General features: G+C 37.6%; 1 protein-coding gene across 1 annotated transcript in view; it reads left to right on the forward strand.

Annotated features, from left to right (window-relative positions):
* Nucleotides 1-10,211, forward strand: part of LOC110305413 (solute carrier organic anion transporter family member 6A1-like) — a 29,767-nt gene extending 19,556 nt beyond the window's left edge. The window contains exons 4-5 of the mRNA XM_021177381.1: nt 2,928-3,090; nt 10,141-10,211. Coding sequence (XP_021033040.1) covers nt 2,928-3,067 — 140 coding nt within the window. The 3' untranslated portion in view covers nt 3,068-3,090; nt 10,141-10,211. The remainder of the gene's footprint in view (nt 1-2,927; nt 3,091-10,140) is intronic.
* Nucleotides 10,212-15,158: the final 4,947 nt, after the last annotated feature.

The following is a 15,158-nucleotide window of genomic DNA, read 5'->3' on the forward strand; positions in this document are numbered from 1 at the left end:
ATCCAAAATGAAGAAAAGTTGCCTATTTTGAAAATATGGATAAATCTTATAGATATTATGTGTGTTAATATTACATTTTAATTGCTCTAAAAATACTTGAATCTTGGTATTTTATAATAAAGTTTATATAGCCATAGCCTGGGAGTTTCAGATTTCAAATAGGATTACAATTCTAAAACAGCCTTTTTTTGCTGGATAATCAGATCATATTCCTCTACATAATGTCTGGAACCTTTCTGTCATAGAAGTGCCACATTGTGAGACAGGAAGTTAGAATATCCAGAGCTTAGGCTTATTGCTACAATGGGAAGTAATCAGTGTCAATGACTTGTAAAATCCTTATCTGTGGTGTTCTCTGACTGTCCCACTGTGGACGACCTCTTATAAGACTCATCACCAGTGTATTAATATAGTACAGTCAGGCTTCTACTGCATAAATATCCAATCTGTAGCAATCCACCCCTGGCTTCTAAGATCTATGACTTTCTCCTAATATAAAATGTAATAATCCCATCCTCATAGTGCCAAGGACTCTGCTACATCACAGCAAAAACTAAATCCACAGGTTCAACTGGGACACATAAAAAACACTTTCAGATAAGAGCTGATATTTTAAAAAGTTACATGTTTACAAGTTAAGAGTGTGACAAGCACAGGATACACATCAGTAGTCCAAAGGAAGATGTCAGGAAGTGGAGATTAGGACTGAAGCCAGAACAAAAGTTGAAATCCAGCATAGAAGATAGAGTCTTAAAGCTCCAAACCTGACATCTTGAAAAAATTGTAATGAAGGGTGGCCTCTCAAGCAACCTTTGCCCTGTGATGTTGATAATCCTTTAGGACCCAGAGTTTTTATTTTGGCTTGGCTTTGCAAATTATCTACAACTTTATCTTAAGCAGAAGAATATTTTTCACTACTTTGGTTGTCTATTGTCCACTTTACAGGTCCACTTCCAAAGCTCAACTTCCCATAGCCACAGTAAGCCTATTCTGTATAGGCTCCAACCTTGTACCACATTTCAGTTTGGTCTACAGGACTTCCTGTGAGAATTTTGTTGAAGCTGTCAGTAACCCCACAACACTTGCATTTTGCTTCCCTGGACAACTATGACCACTTAGTAAGATCTGCTGTCCATGTGAGTTCTGATACTGAAGACTGAGCCATGACTATTTTTGTGGTACTCATTGGCAGTAAGGAGAGAAACTTTCCCTGGGCAGGAAGTCCATTTCTGGTGTCAAGGGCATCTTTAAGGAGTTCTGGAATGTCCTGTAGGCCTTTCTTCATTGTTCTGATCCAAAACTGTCCACTTATACAAAGTCACATGAATCTCACTAGCAAGTCCTTACTGGACCACACTTATGTTCTGTTCTTCCAAACATGGTTTTGCTATTTCCTGACCAGGCTATAACATTTCCAAGTCTTTACTAGTCTAAAATACTGAATAGAAGCAGTCAGAGTTGCCCACGGCATATCATTACTGTTTGATTGTTTGAATATTGCCCTCTCAATATTAAACACAACTCTTGGCATTTCTTTGGACTTTGTTCTATGCAGTCATTCCAGATAGTCGTTGTAAGATTACAACAGAATGCTCCATTCTCTCACAGGTCCTTCTTGGGTGAAAGTGTGGTTTTCCACCTCTTGCTCCCATCTGCTGTGAAAAATGTACTCCATGTCACTGTCATGAAATTTTCCCTTCCTTTGGATGTTAATTCCTTATTTCTTTAGTTTTCAAACATGGGAAAAGTTAGTGTATTGTCTAGATATTCTTTTTCACTGTAGTCAGATCCATTTTTTACTAGCATGCCCCTTTTCTTGGAAGAGATACTAGGTTTATTTTAAATAATTTCTCTTTATTTTCTCAAACTTTATGCTTTCTGTTGCAGTAAATCTCCTCCCAAATATGCCTCGGCAATGAAAACACGACTCAGTTCATATGATTACATGCTGCAAGCCTAGATTGGGCAGATCGACTACTACACTACCATCTTCCACATCTATGAGACCCCTTAGAACTTGTGGTTTCTCCAGACCATGTGCTTCTGCTCAGCTTTTCTTCTTCCTCCTCCTCCTCTGCATCCTCTCCCTCTCCCATTTTCTCCTTCCTCTTTCGCCCACCTTCTGCTCCACCTTCCCTTTTATCTGCCCAATCATCAGTTCTTTATTTTACAAATTAAGGTGGAAAGCAGGTTTACAGGAAATCACCTGAGTGCTGACTCATTCCCCATTCACAACCACTCACAGGAGAACAGAATTAATATCAAATATAAGTTCCAGGGCTATCCACAACAGCTTCCAAATGCACATTATAGTCACTCACTACTTGTAATTTTCATGCTACTATTACTTTCCTATCACAGGTAACTATGTCTTTGAGATGTTATCCCTTAAAACAGATGTAATAGTGCATAAATGAAAAAGACTTATTAATGTTTCTTGTTTGATTAGATAACTAGTATTGATTTCCTACAACTTTTGGAAAATAACAGGGTGTTTCACTTGTGAAGTTTAATTATTTTTATGTAATATTTGTAATTTTAAGAAATTTGATACAAAAATTAAATCTATAAAGCAATTATTAGTATTTATATGTGATTAATATTTCAATTAAAATGCATAAAACATAACAAGTTTCAGCTCTTATTAATAGTTAAGTTTTGAAAATATAAATTATGTACTTGCAAATTAACATAGTTTATGAATTCATGGAACATTACTTTTTGGAAGCTATCTGATAAGTATGAAAAACTTAGTAAGCATTTTAAAATTCATAATTTGTCAAAAATTATAATATTTTGTCAATGGAGAGTTAATACCTTCAGAAGTAAACTGTATGGTTTATCTGGTTAAAGGCATTTTCCATTTAAAAACTTTTGTTAAATATGATATAGTTACACTTCTACTATTTATATTGTCTTAATTTCAGGGATTAGCATGCAAGTAGCCACAAGCTTGCTTTGTATTTATGCGGTGAGCAGACATGATTACGTGGTAAAAGAAAATACTGAGAGTCTGAAATCACCTGTGAAGCGTAAAAAAGCAAAAAAAGAAGATGGCAAAGATTAATTACAAACTGATTTCTTCATTGTGTAAGGATTGTTTGCTTTCCCTTCCTCAATGAAATGTATTGATAATTTTAAAACAATAATTGTGAATAATTGCACGTAAAAATATGCTTCATATTATCACACAATTTTTATTTGGAATGTAAAACTACTGTTTGTGCTAAGATTGCTGAAGATATTATGAAACATACAGTTTTGTTAACACCTAAAACAATATTCTACATATTTTTTCTCTTTTTCTCATAAAATATATCCTGATTATTTTCCATTTTCTCTACTTTTCCCAGGTCCCCCATATCCCCTCACCTCCAGATGTATCCTCTTCCTACCTCTTATTAGAAAAGAACATGCTTCTAGCAGATATCAAGCAATCATGTCAAAATAATACATAAGATAAAAGAAAAATCCATCACATTGATGCTAGACAAGTCAACCCAACAAAACGAAAAAGTACAGGCTCAAGAATCAGAGACCCACTCTTTCACACTCTGAAAAATCCTATAAAAATAAATAAGCTGAAAGATATAATGTATGCAGAAGACCTGGTAGAGACCCATGTAGGCCCTGGGCTTGCTATTTCAGTTTCTGTGAATTGACAAGAACTTTTTCAGTTGATAGAGAATATCTTTCTTGTCTTGGGGTCCTCTGCTCTTACACTCTTTCTGATTCCTTTTCCTTAGAGTTCCTGGAGCTCTAAGGGAAGGGATTTGATGGAGACATCCTATTTAGAGTTGTGTGTTCCAAAATCTTTCTCTCTCTCTCTCTCTCTCTCTCTCTCTCTCACCCCCTCTCCCTCCCCTCCCCCTACCTCTCTCTCTGAATAATGCTCTCTGAGTAAATAAAGTCTATCTGTGGGTTTCCACACTGGTTCCAATCAGCTGAAGAAAGAAGATTCTCTGAGGATGATTAAATAAGTCACTGATCTATGAGCATGACAGAATATCATTAGGAATTATTTTATTTATACCTTTTTTCTCTCTCTAAATACAGGCAGTATTTGTTTTTACCCTTGGTTTCAGGCCTATCTTGTTTTCTGTTCTTGGCCAACCAAGCAGTGTGAGGTATGAGTTCTATCTCATGGAATGGTCCTTAAGTCAAATCAGACATTGGTTGGCTACTCTCATACCACTGTCTTTCCGTATCTTGCAAACATGATGGGCTATGGGTCAAAAGTTTTGTGGTTGGCTTAATGTTTGCATTTCTCTTTTGGCAGCCTATGAAGTACCTTCCCACACCAAAGACATTAGAATAAAGACAGGAAGGCTCCATGAATGCACCAGCTGGACTTTTCTATGTTCAATGAGTTGTGTGGGTGTTGACCTTGGCAATGGGGCCCCCTGTTAGTCTGTGGAGAGAAACCATTGTTTAAGTCTTGATGGTTTGGGGATTTCCATGAGATAGATGTCTCTGATAACAACTCAATAGAATGCAATGAATTCCTGTTACTCCAGTCTCCTTTGAGACAAGAGATGGCAAGTTGGGACTCTACCTCCACCAGTATAGGAAATCTGACTTGGTTTGCCTTCCTATATTCTAGAGAGTTTCCACTACTCTAGATTTCTCTCTCTCTCTCTCTCTCTCTCTCTCTCTCTCTCTCTCTCTCTCTCTCTCTCTCTCTCTCTCCTCTCCTCTCTCTTTCCTCCCTCAATTCTAGCTGTTTCTCCCTGTACTTCCAGCCTCAACCCTATCTCCCCTGCTTCTCCCCACCTGATCCTTATTTTCACATCCCCACTAGCCCACTTTGCACTGATTAAACCTGTTTTACATTCACTCCCAGTGTGATCCATGTGTTTCCCCCACCTCCTTTACAGCCTTCCTCTATACTTAACCTCTGAGGTAGTTTGAATGAAAGCAGCCCCCATAGGTTCATAGGTAGTGGCACTCTTAGGAAGTGTGTTGCCTTGTTGGAGTTTGAATAGTATTGATGGAGAAAGTGTGTCACAGGGGTTGGGCTTTGATGTTTCAGATGTTTAGGCCAGGCTGACTGCCTGATAATTAGGATGTAGAATGCTCAGCTACCTCTCCAGAATTTGTATGCTGCTTCCTTGAGGCCTTACTTCATGCCATATGACAGTTGACACTAAATGTCTACACTGTATGACAGCCCCAACTAAATGTTTTCTTTTATAAGAGATGCTTTGGGCACAGTGTCTCTTTACAGCAATAAGAATCCTAACTAAGACAGTATTTTATGGCATTCTGGTTGTAGGTCAGTTATCTATCCAATGGCTAATTATCTATCTATCTATCTATCTATCTATCTATCTATCTATCTATAAATTTATACCACATTTATCTTTCTGGGTCTGGGTTATCTCACTCAGGATGATTTCATTTATTTCACTCCATTTGCTTGAAAATTTCATGATGTCATATATAAAGATGTATGTTTGTATGTATTTTATGCATATGGGTACTTTGTCTGCATGTACATCAGCATACCTGAGGGCAGCATCAGACAGTTATGAGCTGCCATGTGAGAGTTGGGAATTGAATTCAGGACTTTCAGAAATACAGTGAATGGCCTTAACCACTGAGCCATCTCTCGCCCCCATGATGTCATTTTCTTAAACAGATAGTAATATTCTATTGGGTGAAAGGAACAAATTTTCTTTATCTACTCTTCACTTGAGAAATCTGTAAGTTGTTTCAAGTTTCTGACTATTACAAATAATACCAAAATGAACATGCCTGAGCATGTGTCCTTGTGATGGGATTTATATTATTTGAGGCTATTGTGAAAGAAGTTTTTTTCTAGTTTCTTTCTAAGTTTATTTGTCATTTGTATATAGGATAGATACTGTTTTATGAGTTATTTTATTACTGTTTTATGAGTTATTTTATTATCGACATTTTTGCTGAAAGTGTTTATAAGGTGCAGGAGTTAACAGTTGAATTTTTAGGATGGCATATGTATAGTATCATATCATCTGAAACCTGAAGAGTCTTTGGTTTCTTTTCAGTTTTTAATCCCTGTATTTTCATGGGTGTAATTAACATCCTTAGGTTGGAATTGTCCTATTAGCACTTTCTGTTGTGCTGGATTTGTAGACACCTGTTTAAATTTGGGCTTATCATTCAATATTTTATTTTCTCTATCATGATTGAAAGGTTTTATGGATATGGTAGTATCAGCTGTCATCTTTTGTCATTTGCAGTACATCTGTCCAAGTGCTTCTGGATTTTAGAGTTCTATATTGAGAAGCAAAGTTTAATTCTAATAGGTCTGCTTTTTGATGTGACTAAGTCTTGTAGCTATTGATATTCTTTCTTTGTACAATATGTTTAGTGCCAAGGAGACTTTTTGTTTGGTGTCTGTATGCCTCATGTGCTTTTTAAAGGACCGTTTTTAGGTTAGGAAATTTTTCTTCTATGATTTTGTTGCAAACATTTTCTGAGACATTGAGGTGGGTTTCTTCTTCCTCCATGTCTATGATTTTAGGTTTCATCTGTCTTGGAGTCCTGAATTTCCCAGATGCTTTTTGTAAGGAATTGGTTTAGATTTATCATTTTCTTTGGCTGATTCCTTAATTTATTGTATTTCTTATTCAACACCGGCAAATCTATCTTCCATCTTTTGTATTATATTAACCACAGTCGTCTCTATAGTCTCTTTTTAAAGTGCTTATGTTTTCAGTTCTAGAATTCCCACAATGTGGATTTTTCTTTTATTGATTCTATTTCTACTTCCTGGTCTTGAATTGGTTTATTTATATTTTCTGTATTTCTCTAAAGGACTTTCTGTTTAAGGAACTCTATCATATTTATAAGGTTGTCTTAAGGTCTTTTTCTTGTGCTTCAGCTATGTTGAGATATTCAGGGTCCTCTGTGATAGGATAGATGGCTTCTAGTAGAGACATACTATTTTGGGTATTATTGTTTGTGTCCTCATGCTGGCATTTAGCCATCTTAGATTGGGATGAGTATATGTATAGTTGCTGATTTCTAAGTCTATTCTCAGTGAGTGTCATTTTGTTCCTTAGACTCTTTTTCTGCTCTGGATTCACAGAGAGTGTGCTGCCTGACTGTTGCCTGGTAGGGATTATCTTTCTACCTAATAATTATAGCTACTGGGATAGGGGTTTCTGGGAGAAATGTATTTCTGCATATTGAAATCTGACAGCAATGGCAATAGGCTTGGCATCTCACAGGATTCACACAGGAGGAAGGAGTGTAGAGTGTTCAACCAGGATATGTTTATTTTGTCCCCTTAAATCGAAACAGGCAGTGAAGAGTCGTTACCTCACAGGTTCTGCTTAGCTCTGGGGATTTGACAGGTGGACAAGGCTCTAGAGGAACAGTAGGAGAGCAGATCTACAGACAGCCTTTCTGATTTATTGGCAGGAGTGGACTGTGGTTAAGAAGGGAGAACCAGCTGGATTTGGGGACTGGGATAAAGCAACAATGAGGAAAGGAACAGCAAGAGGACAAAGGATGTGTGGGATCCAAATGTGATGTGTGCAGAGTGAGAAGGAAAGCTACAGCAGGTGTTCTGTTGCAGAGATGGCCATGAGGCTGAGGGATTAGGTTTCAAGTACAGGAGGGAGTGTTGAAGGTATTCACTTTGGTCACCTCTTTCCATGGCCTGATGATCTGAGGAGTTCACAGGGAATGCCTCCTAATGGTAGAGGCTGGAATACTGAGAAGAGTTGGAGAAGAAACGCTGGAAGAGAGAATCTTTATGATCTGTTTGGGATGATGCCAGAGCAGAATGCGAGGCTGCAGCAGAATCTCTAATAATGAGCTGGGGAAGAACCTGCGGGATTGTTCTTGAGAAGTAGAAGTATAAATGATCCATAATTACCTACTTGTTGCCCAGGCAAAAGATACCCTTGGATTAGTAGGAATTGCATGCTTCTCTTGGGAGCTGAGAGGAAGCACCTTCTAGCAGAGAGAGGTTAGAAGCGAAGATTTATTGGGTCCGCAGGTGATGGGTGTTCAGTGAAAGGGAAGGATCCACAGGTGTTCTGCTTCAGATATGGGAATAAAACGGAGGCACAGGATCCAGGGAAACAGGGGAAGAAGAGCATGTAGCGTACTTCATTTTCTCACAGGAGTGGCCTTTGGGTTAGCAGAGGATATATGCTGGAGTTGGAAACTAGGATAAAGCAATGAACAGGGGTTGGGGAGTGAGTTTACAAGGGAAAGATCTGTGAGATCCAGATAAGCTGGTTTGATGGTGCAGAAAAAGTTAACAATGGTTTTCTGCTTCTGAGCTCTGGGGATGAGATTGGGAATTGGATCTTGGGAAACAGAAAGAACACCTAGTACAGTTAATAGGAATACAGGACTTGAAAGAGGTATTTGAGTTGCAAATGTAAAAATACACACAGTTTAACTCTACAATGTTACCCTATTAGTTACTAGGCATAGGCCATACCAAATTAACTCCAATCATTAGAGTCTATTTAAAGTGTTCTTCTTTATTCTTTAGGATTTCACACATGCATAAAATAAAATATTATCATATCTATAATTCATCTTCTACAATACCTTTCATGTCTTCTCAAAATGTACCATTCTAACCATTATTCCCTGTGGTGTATGCGTGTATGTTTCTGTGTCTGTGTGTGCCTGTCTGTGTGTTTGTTTGTGCTCCTGTATTTCTGATATAGTCCATGTTTGTATGCGTGTGTGTGTGTGTGTTTCTTTGTCTGTGTGTCTATCTGTGTGTGCAAATGTGTGTTTGTGTGTGTGTGTGTGTGTGTGTGTGTGTGTACATATATATTGCAACATGGGAAGTTAGTGATTCCTAGGTGTGCTTGGGTATTCGACCATTCTCTTGAGCATGGGGCAGAGTCTATTTTTAAAATTAGTTTTCTTTTATACTTTTATTTACCTCTGTGTGTGTGTGTGTGTGTGCATGGACACACAAATTTACAAGTGTGTGCTATGGCATATGTGTGGAACAGAAAAGACAATTAAATTAAAATCATCAGTCTTGATCACACTAGAGTCTTTATCTGCTGAGCCATCTCTCCAGCATCTAATGTCCATTTTTGGTACTTTTTATTTGGAGTATAGATAATTGATTCTTAATAACCCAATAAATTAGACATGTCACCATAGAACATATAATGAAGCTTAACTTAAATCTGTATTAAATTTTCAAAGTATATTATTTTAGCTTTTTACAATCAAGTTTATATTCGTTGATGATTTGACATAGATTACTCCAGAAAATTTGCACTATCTGGTTTTTGTTGTTTTGTACTCTAGAAGACATGAAATTTAATGTCTTCACATATCTCTACCTTTTACTTTCACCTGGAATTTATTAATAATATGCAATAACCTGAATCAACTGTCCATTTTCTTTGTTCTTATATTTACATTTAATCACAGACTATATTTAATCACAAATATTTTTTTGAAGAAAGATTTCCACTTGAAAAGAGAATAGGTTTGAATCATTTTATGGAATTTTCCTTGAGTTAAAAAAATTCTTCTAAAGAAATTTTAATTTTTCATATATTATTCACAATTTTGTAATATTTTCAAGTTAGAGATAAACTGATTTTCTATAGCAAGAACTCATAAGCCAGTTTCCCCTGCTGTTTCATTCTCTGGAAGAATTGACAATCTTGCATGGAAATGAATCCTTGCATGGGAGTGTGGCTCCATCCATACCCACAGCACTCAGAAGGAAGTGTGAAGCAGGAAATATCCATTGTATTCACACTCTTTAAATTGAACATACAACATGAAAATTTATATACTAGTTGTCTTACTAGGGTTCTATTGCTGTGAACAGACACCATGAACAAGGCAGCTCTTAAAAGGACAACATTTAATTGGGGCTGGTTTGCAGGTTCAGAGGTTCAGTCCATTTTCATCAAGCCATTTTCATTCAGCCAGATAAGGCACTGGGGGATCTGAGACTTGTGCATCTTCATCCAAAGGCAGAGAGGAGAAGATTGGCTTCCAGGCAGTTAGGAAATTGTTATTAAAGCTTAAGCCCACAGTGACTCGTCTACTCCTCTTAATCATGCCATTCCTTGGGCCAAGCATATTTGAACCATCACACTAGTTTTATGTGAAAATTGACTAACTCTTTTTGGTTTAAATCTGTAGGACTGGAGAATCAGTGAGGTTCTGAGTTCTAAGGACTGCAGTCTGTCATTTTGGAGATTTCATAAGATGCAGCTGGGCTGTAATTTCAGAAGAGAATAATACCATTAAAGTATCTATGTGGATATTTATTTTCATAATAAAAATATTTCTATAAAACATTTCTAATCCTGTTTAAGGAATTAGCACTTTTTCTTAGTTTTATTGAGAGGACAGTGTAGGTCTTGCCTGCGCAGTTCTCTGGAGTCAGTTTTCACATACAAGCTTGTGGGCTGTTGGATTGAGCTAAGGTTTTCTTCTCTATTGACAAAAATCCTTACTGACTAAGGCACTTGCTAGCCCTAGAATAGGATTTTAAAATATGATTCTATGTGTGTAATGTGGATTCCAGTAAGAATTAGTTTCAAATTTTTGAATTATAATAATTAAAATATTCTTGAATGTAAATATTATTTGAATATTTATATGCAGCTAGATATTAAAAATAATATTCAGATTCTCTTTGAGTGCACATGTAATATGTAGTACTGCATTAAGAACACATTATTAAATCTATATTTTGTCCCCTTTTTCTCTATCTTGAAGAAAAACAAATATTATGTTAAAAATGTATAAGTTGGGTGGTAGGGTGAAGAGTTAAATTAGCTTTTTGCTACAATAGAACATAAGTTCTGGTTCAGAAATTAACTCTGGACAATTTTAAAGAAGAAGTAAGCAGTATAGATAAAATCTCAGCAACTACTTTCCTTAAAACCAATTTGGCTGCCTTTCAAATAGCACATTTACGGCTATCTGTAATTAATAAAGCACCAATTAACATGGGTGAGAGGTGTTCTTGTGGTATGGTGGCGCATCCTTTGGGTATATGACCAGGAATCGTACAGTTGTGTCTTGAGGTAGATGTCCTGCACTAAAAGTCAAAGAGCAAATGTGGTAGTGGCCAACCAATGACTGATCCAGCTGCATAACCACATCATGAGACGGAGGCTACCCCTGACACTGCCTGGAGGACCAGGCTGTACAGCCCAGAGACCTAGTCCTAATATATTTCTCTATACTCATAGATTGGTACTTAACTTGTTGTCAGAGTGACTTCACCCAGTAAATGATGTAAATAGATGCAGGAAACCAGAGCCAGACACTAGGCAGAGCTCATGGAGTCCCGTGGAAGGGGGGCAGAAGGATTTCAGGAGTCAGAGGAGTCAAAGATAACAAAAAAATCTCAGAGAATCAACAAACCCGGTGCCATTGGTGCTCACAGAGATTGAAGCAACATCAACCATGGCTCAATGAATGTCTTGCATTTTACTTCCAGCCACCAAAACTCTCAACACAGCAGATTTATACTAACTGAAATTTTGTTCTTATGACTCAAAGAAAATAATGCACAGTGTATGTGCATGCATTCTTTAGACTGATTTCAAGAATTTTATGAAACTTATAAATGGAGAGACCTCAATTTCTAAGAGGCTTTTAGTTTTACTTATTCTGGAATGTCCCTTCTACAATACTACCCTAGCTTTAGGTGTGATCTTTAGACCAAAAGTTCACATATTCCCTATATTTAACTTTTTTTCTTAATTTCTTTAATTTCTTCTATTTTTCTTTCTGTATTTTTTTACATTTAATTTTCATCTCAGTGTTGTTGTTTAGTGAAGAAGAAAGATTCTAAATGGCATGAATCTGGTTAACTATTAATAGCAGTATTAGACAAGAAAATTCACAGAGGTCTTAGGAAAGGATTGTCAAGAGGTTGAAATTTCTTATTAGAATTTTTGCACTGTGAAAGTCATCTCTACAGAACACTTCAGAATACTCACAAGAAGCCTAGACTCTGTAAAGTTGCCACTAAAAAACTGCTTCAACATTTACAAAAAGTGACCCTTCATGAACACTTGTTTCTAAAAACCAGAGAACCAACTCTTTTACTATTCGATGAATAGAGTTTATAAAGGGGGAAATTAACTGCATATGAAACATTTTGTTAGAACCTTGAGTTGGTAGAAATTCAGCCATTTCTCCAGTAGTCAAGGTATACAGAAACTAAAAAAAGGTTTCAGTATGTGGTACCTGGAATAATTTGTCTCCGTTTATGCAAAAATTATTTTTCAATGTTTATAAGTAGAAATTTATGTCATTTGCTGAAAATGACATTAATATTAAATCAGTCAGTCAATATGAAATGAGGAACTTGAGGGTGAGAAAACATCATGAGACATAGATTCTGCCATTAATCTACTATTAAACATTGCAAGTTATTTTCCTTTTCTTTTTTTCTTTTTTTTATTAGATATTTTCTTCATTTACATTTCAAATGCTATCAGTTTTCCTAGTTTCCTCTCCAAAAGTACCCTATACCCTCCCCCTCTCCTGCTCCCCAATACACCTACTCCCCCTTCCTGGTCTCAGCATTCCCCTGTACTGGGGCATATGATCTTCAGAAGACCAAGGGCCTCTCCTCCCATTGATAGCTGACTAGGCTGCTACATATTCAACTAGAGACCAAAGTTCTGGGGTGGGGGTACTCGTTAGTTCATATTGTTGTTCCTCCTATAGGGTTGCAGACCCCTTTAGCTCCTTGGGTACTTTCTCTATCTCCTTCAATAGGGGCCCTGTGTTGCATCCAATAGATGACAGTGAGCATCCACTTCTACATTTGCCAGGCACTGGCATAGCCTTACAAGAGATATCTATATCAGGGTCCTGTCAGCAAAACCTTGTTGGCATATGCAATAGTGTCTGGGTTTGGTGGTTGTATATGGATCCCCGGGTGGCGCAGTCTCTGGATGGTTCTTCCTTCCATCTCAGCTCTGAACTTTATCTCTGTAACTCCTTCCATGGGTATTTTTTTCCCTCATTCTAAGAAGGAGCAAAGTATCTACACTTTGGTTGTCCTTCTTCTTGAGCTTCATGTGTTTTGCAAATTGTATCTTGGGTATTCTAAGATTCTGGGCTAATACCCACTTATCAGTGAGTGCATATCATGTGCATTCTTTTGTGATTGGGATATCTCATTCAGGATGATATCCTCCAGATGCATCCATTTGCATAAGAATTTCATTAATTCATTGTTTTTAATTGCTAAGTAGTACTCCATTGTGTAATTGTATCACATTGTCTGTATCCATTCCTCTGTTAAGGGACATCGGGGTCCTTTCCAGTTTCTGGCTATTATAGATAAGGCTGCTATGAACATAGTAGAGTATTTCTCAACTGAGGCATACCGAATGGCTGAGAAGCACCTGAAAAAATGTTCAACATCCTTAATCATCAGGGAAATGCAAATCAAAACGACCCTGAGATTCCATCTCACACCAATCAGAATGGCTAAGATCAAAAATTCAGGTGACAGCAGATACTGGCAAGAATGTGGTAAAAGAGGAACACTCCTCCATTGTTGGGATTGTAAGCTCGTACAACCACTCTGGAAATCAGTCTGGTGGTTCCTCAGAAAATGGGATATAGTATTACTGGAAGATCCAGCAGTTCCTCTCCTGGGCATATACCCAGAAGATGTTCCAACTTGTAATAAGGACACATGCTCCACTATGTTCATAGCAGCCTTATTTATAATAGTCAGAAGCTGGAAAGAACCCAGATGTACCTCAACAGAGTAATGGATACAGAAACTGTGGTACATTTACACAATGGAGTACTGCTCAGCAATTAAAAACAATGAATTAATGAAATTCTTATGCAAATGGATGCATCTGGAGGATATCATCCTGAGTAAGGTAACCCAATCACAAAAGAACACACATGATTTGCACTCGCTGATAAGTGGGTATTAGCCCAGAAACTTAGAATACCAAGATACAATCTGCAAAACATGAAACTCAAGAAGGAAGATCAAACTGTGCATACATTGCTCCTTCTTAGGATGCGGAACAAAATACCCATGGAAGGAGTCACAGAGACAACGTTCAGAGCTGGAAGGAAGGACCATCCAGAGACTGCCCCACCCGGGGATTCTTCCCATATACAACCACCAAACTCAGACACTATTGCATAAGCCAGCAAGATTTTGCTGACAGGACCCTGATATAGATATCTCTTGTGAGGCTATGCCAGTGCCTGACAAATACAGAAGTGGATACTCACAGACATCTATTAGATGCAACACAGGGCCCCTATTGAAGGAGATAGAGAAAGTACCCAAGGGTCTGCAACCCTATAGGAGGAACAACAATATGAACTAACCATTACCCCTACCCTAGAGCTTTTGCCTCTAGTTGCAATTGTATCAGAGGATGGCCTATTCAGCCATCATTGGGAGGAGAGGCCCTTGTTCTTGTGAAGATTATATGCCCCAGTACAGGGAAATGCCAGGGCCAGAAAGTGGGAGTAGGTGGGTTGGTGAGCAGGGCAGGGGTAGGGTATAGGGGACTTTCGGAGAGGAAACTAGGAAAGCTGATATCATTTGTAATGTGAATGAAGAAAAATATCTAATAAAGATATGAAAATGTTTAACATTTGCTATACCCACTATGTATGTCTCTTTTTAATATTTTTATTAGATATTTTCTTTATTTACATGTCAAATGTTATCCCATTTCTTAGCTTCCCCTCTGAAAATCCCCTATCCCCTCCCCTCTCAGCCCTGCTCCTCAACCCACTCACTCCCATATTCAGCCCTGGCATTCCCCTATACTGGGCATAGAATCTTCACAGGACTTAGGGCCTCTCCTCCCATTGATGACCAACTAGGCCATCCTCTGCTACACATACATCTAGAACCACAAGTTCCACCATGTGTTTTCTTTGATTGATGGTTTAGTTCCAAAGAGTTCTGGGGGTACTGGTTAGTTCATATTGATGTTCCTTCTATGGGGCTTCAGACCCTGTCAGCTCTTTGGGTACTTTTTCTAGCTCATTCATTGGGGACCTGTGGTATCTATACCTGAATTAAGTCCTAATTTAATATAGAATTCAATAGTGTATTGAATAAATAACATAGGATGACACAGTTCCAAAAGGCCCCTTCAAAAAAAAATGACTTTTTTTTTTTTTTTTTTTTTTTT

The sequence above is a fragment of the Mus caroli genome, chromosome 1 (assembly GCF_900094665.2).
Source record: "Mus caroli chromosome 1, CAROLI_EIJ_v1.1, whole genome shotgun sequence".
In the NCBI taxonomy this organism is placed as follows: Eukaryota; Metazoa; Chordata; class Mammalia; order Rodentia; family Muridae; genus Mus; species Mus caroli.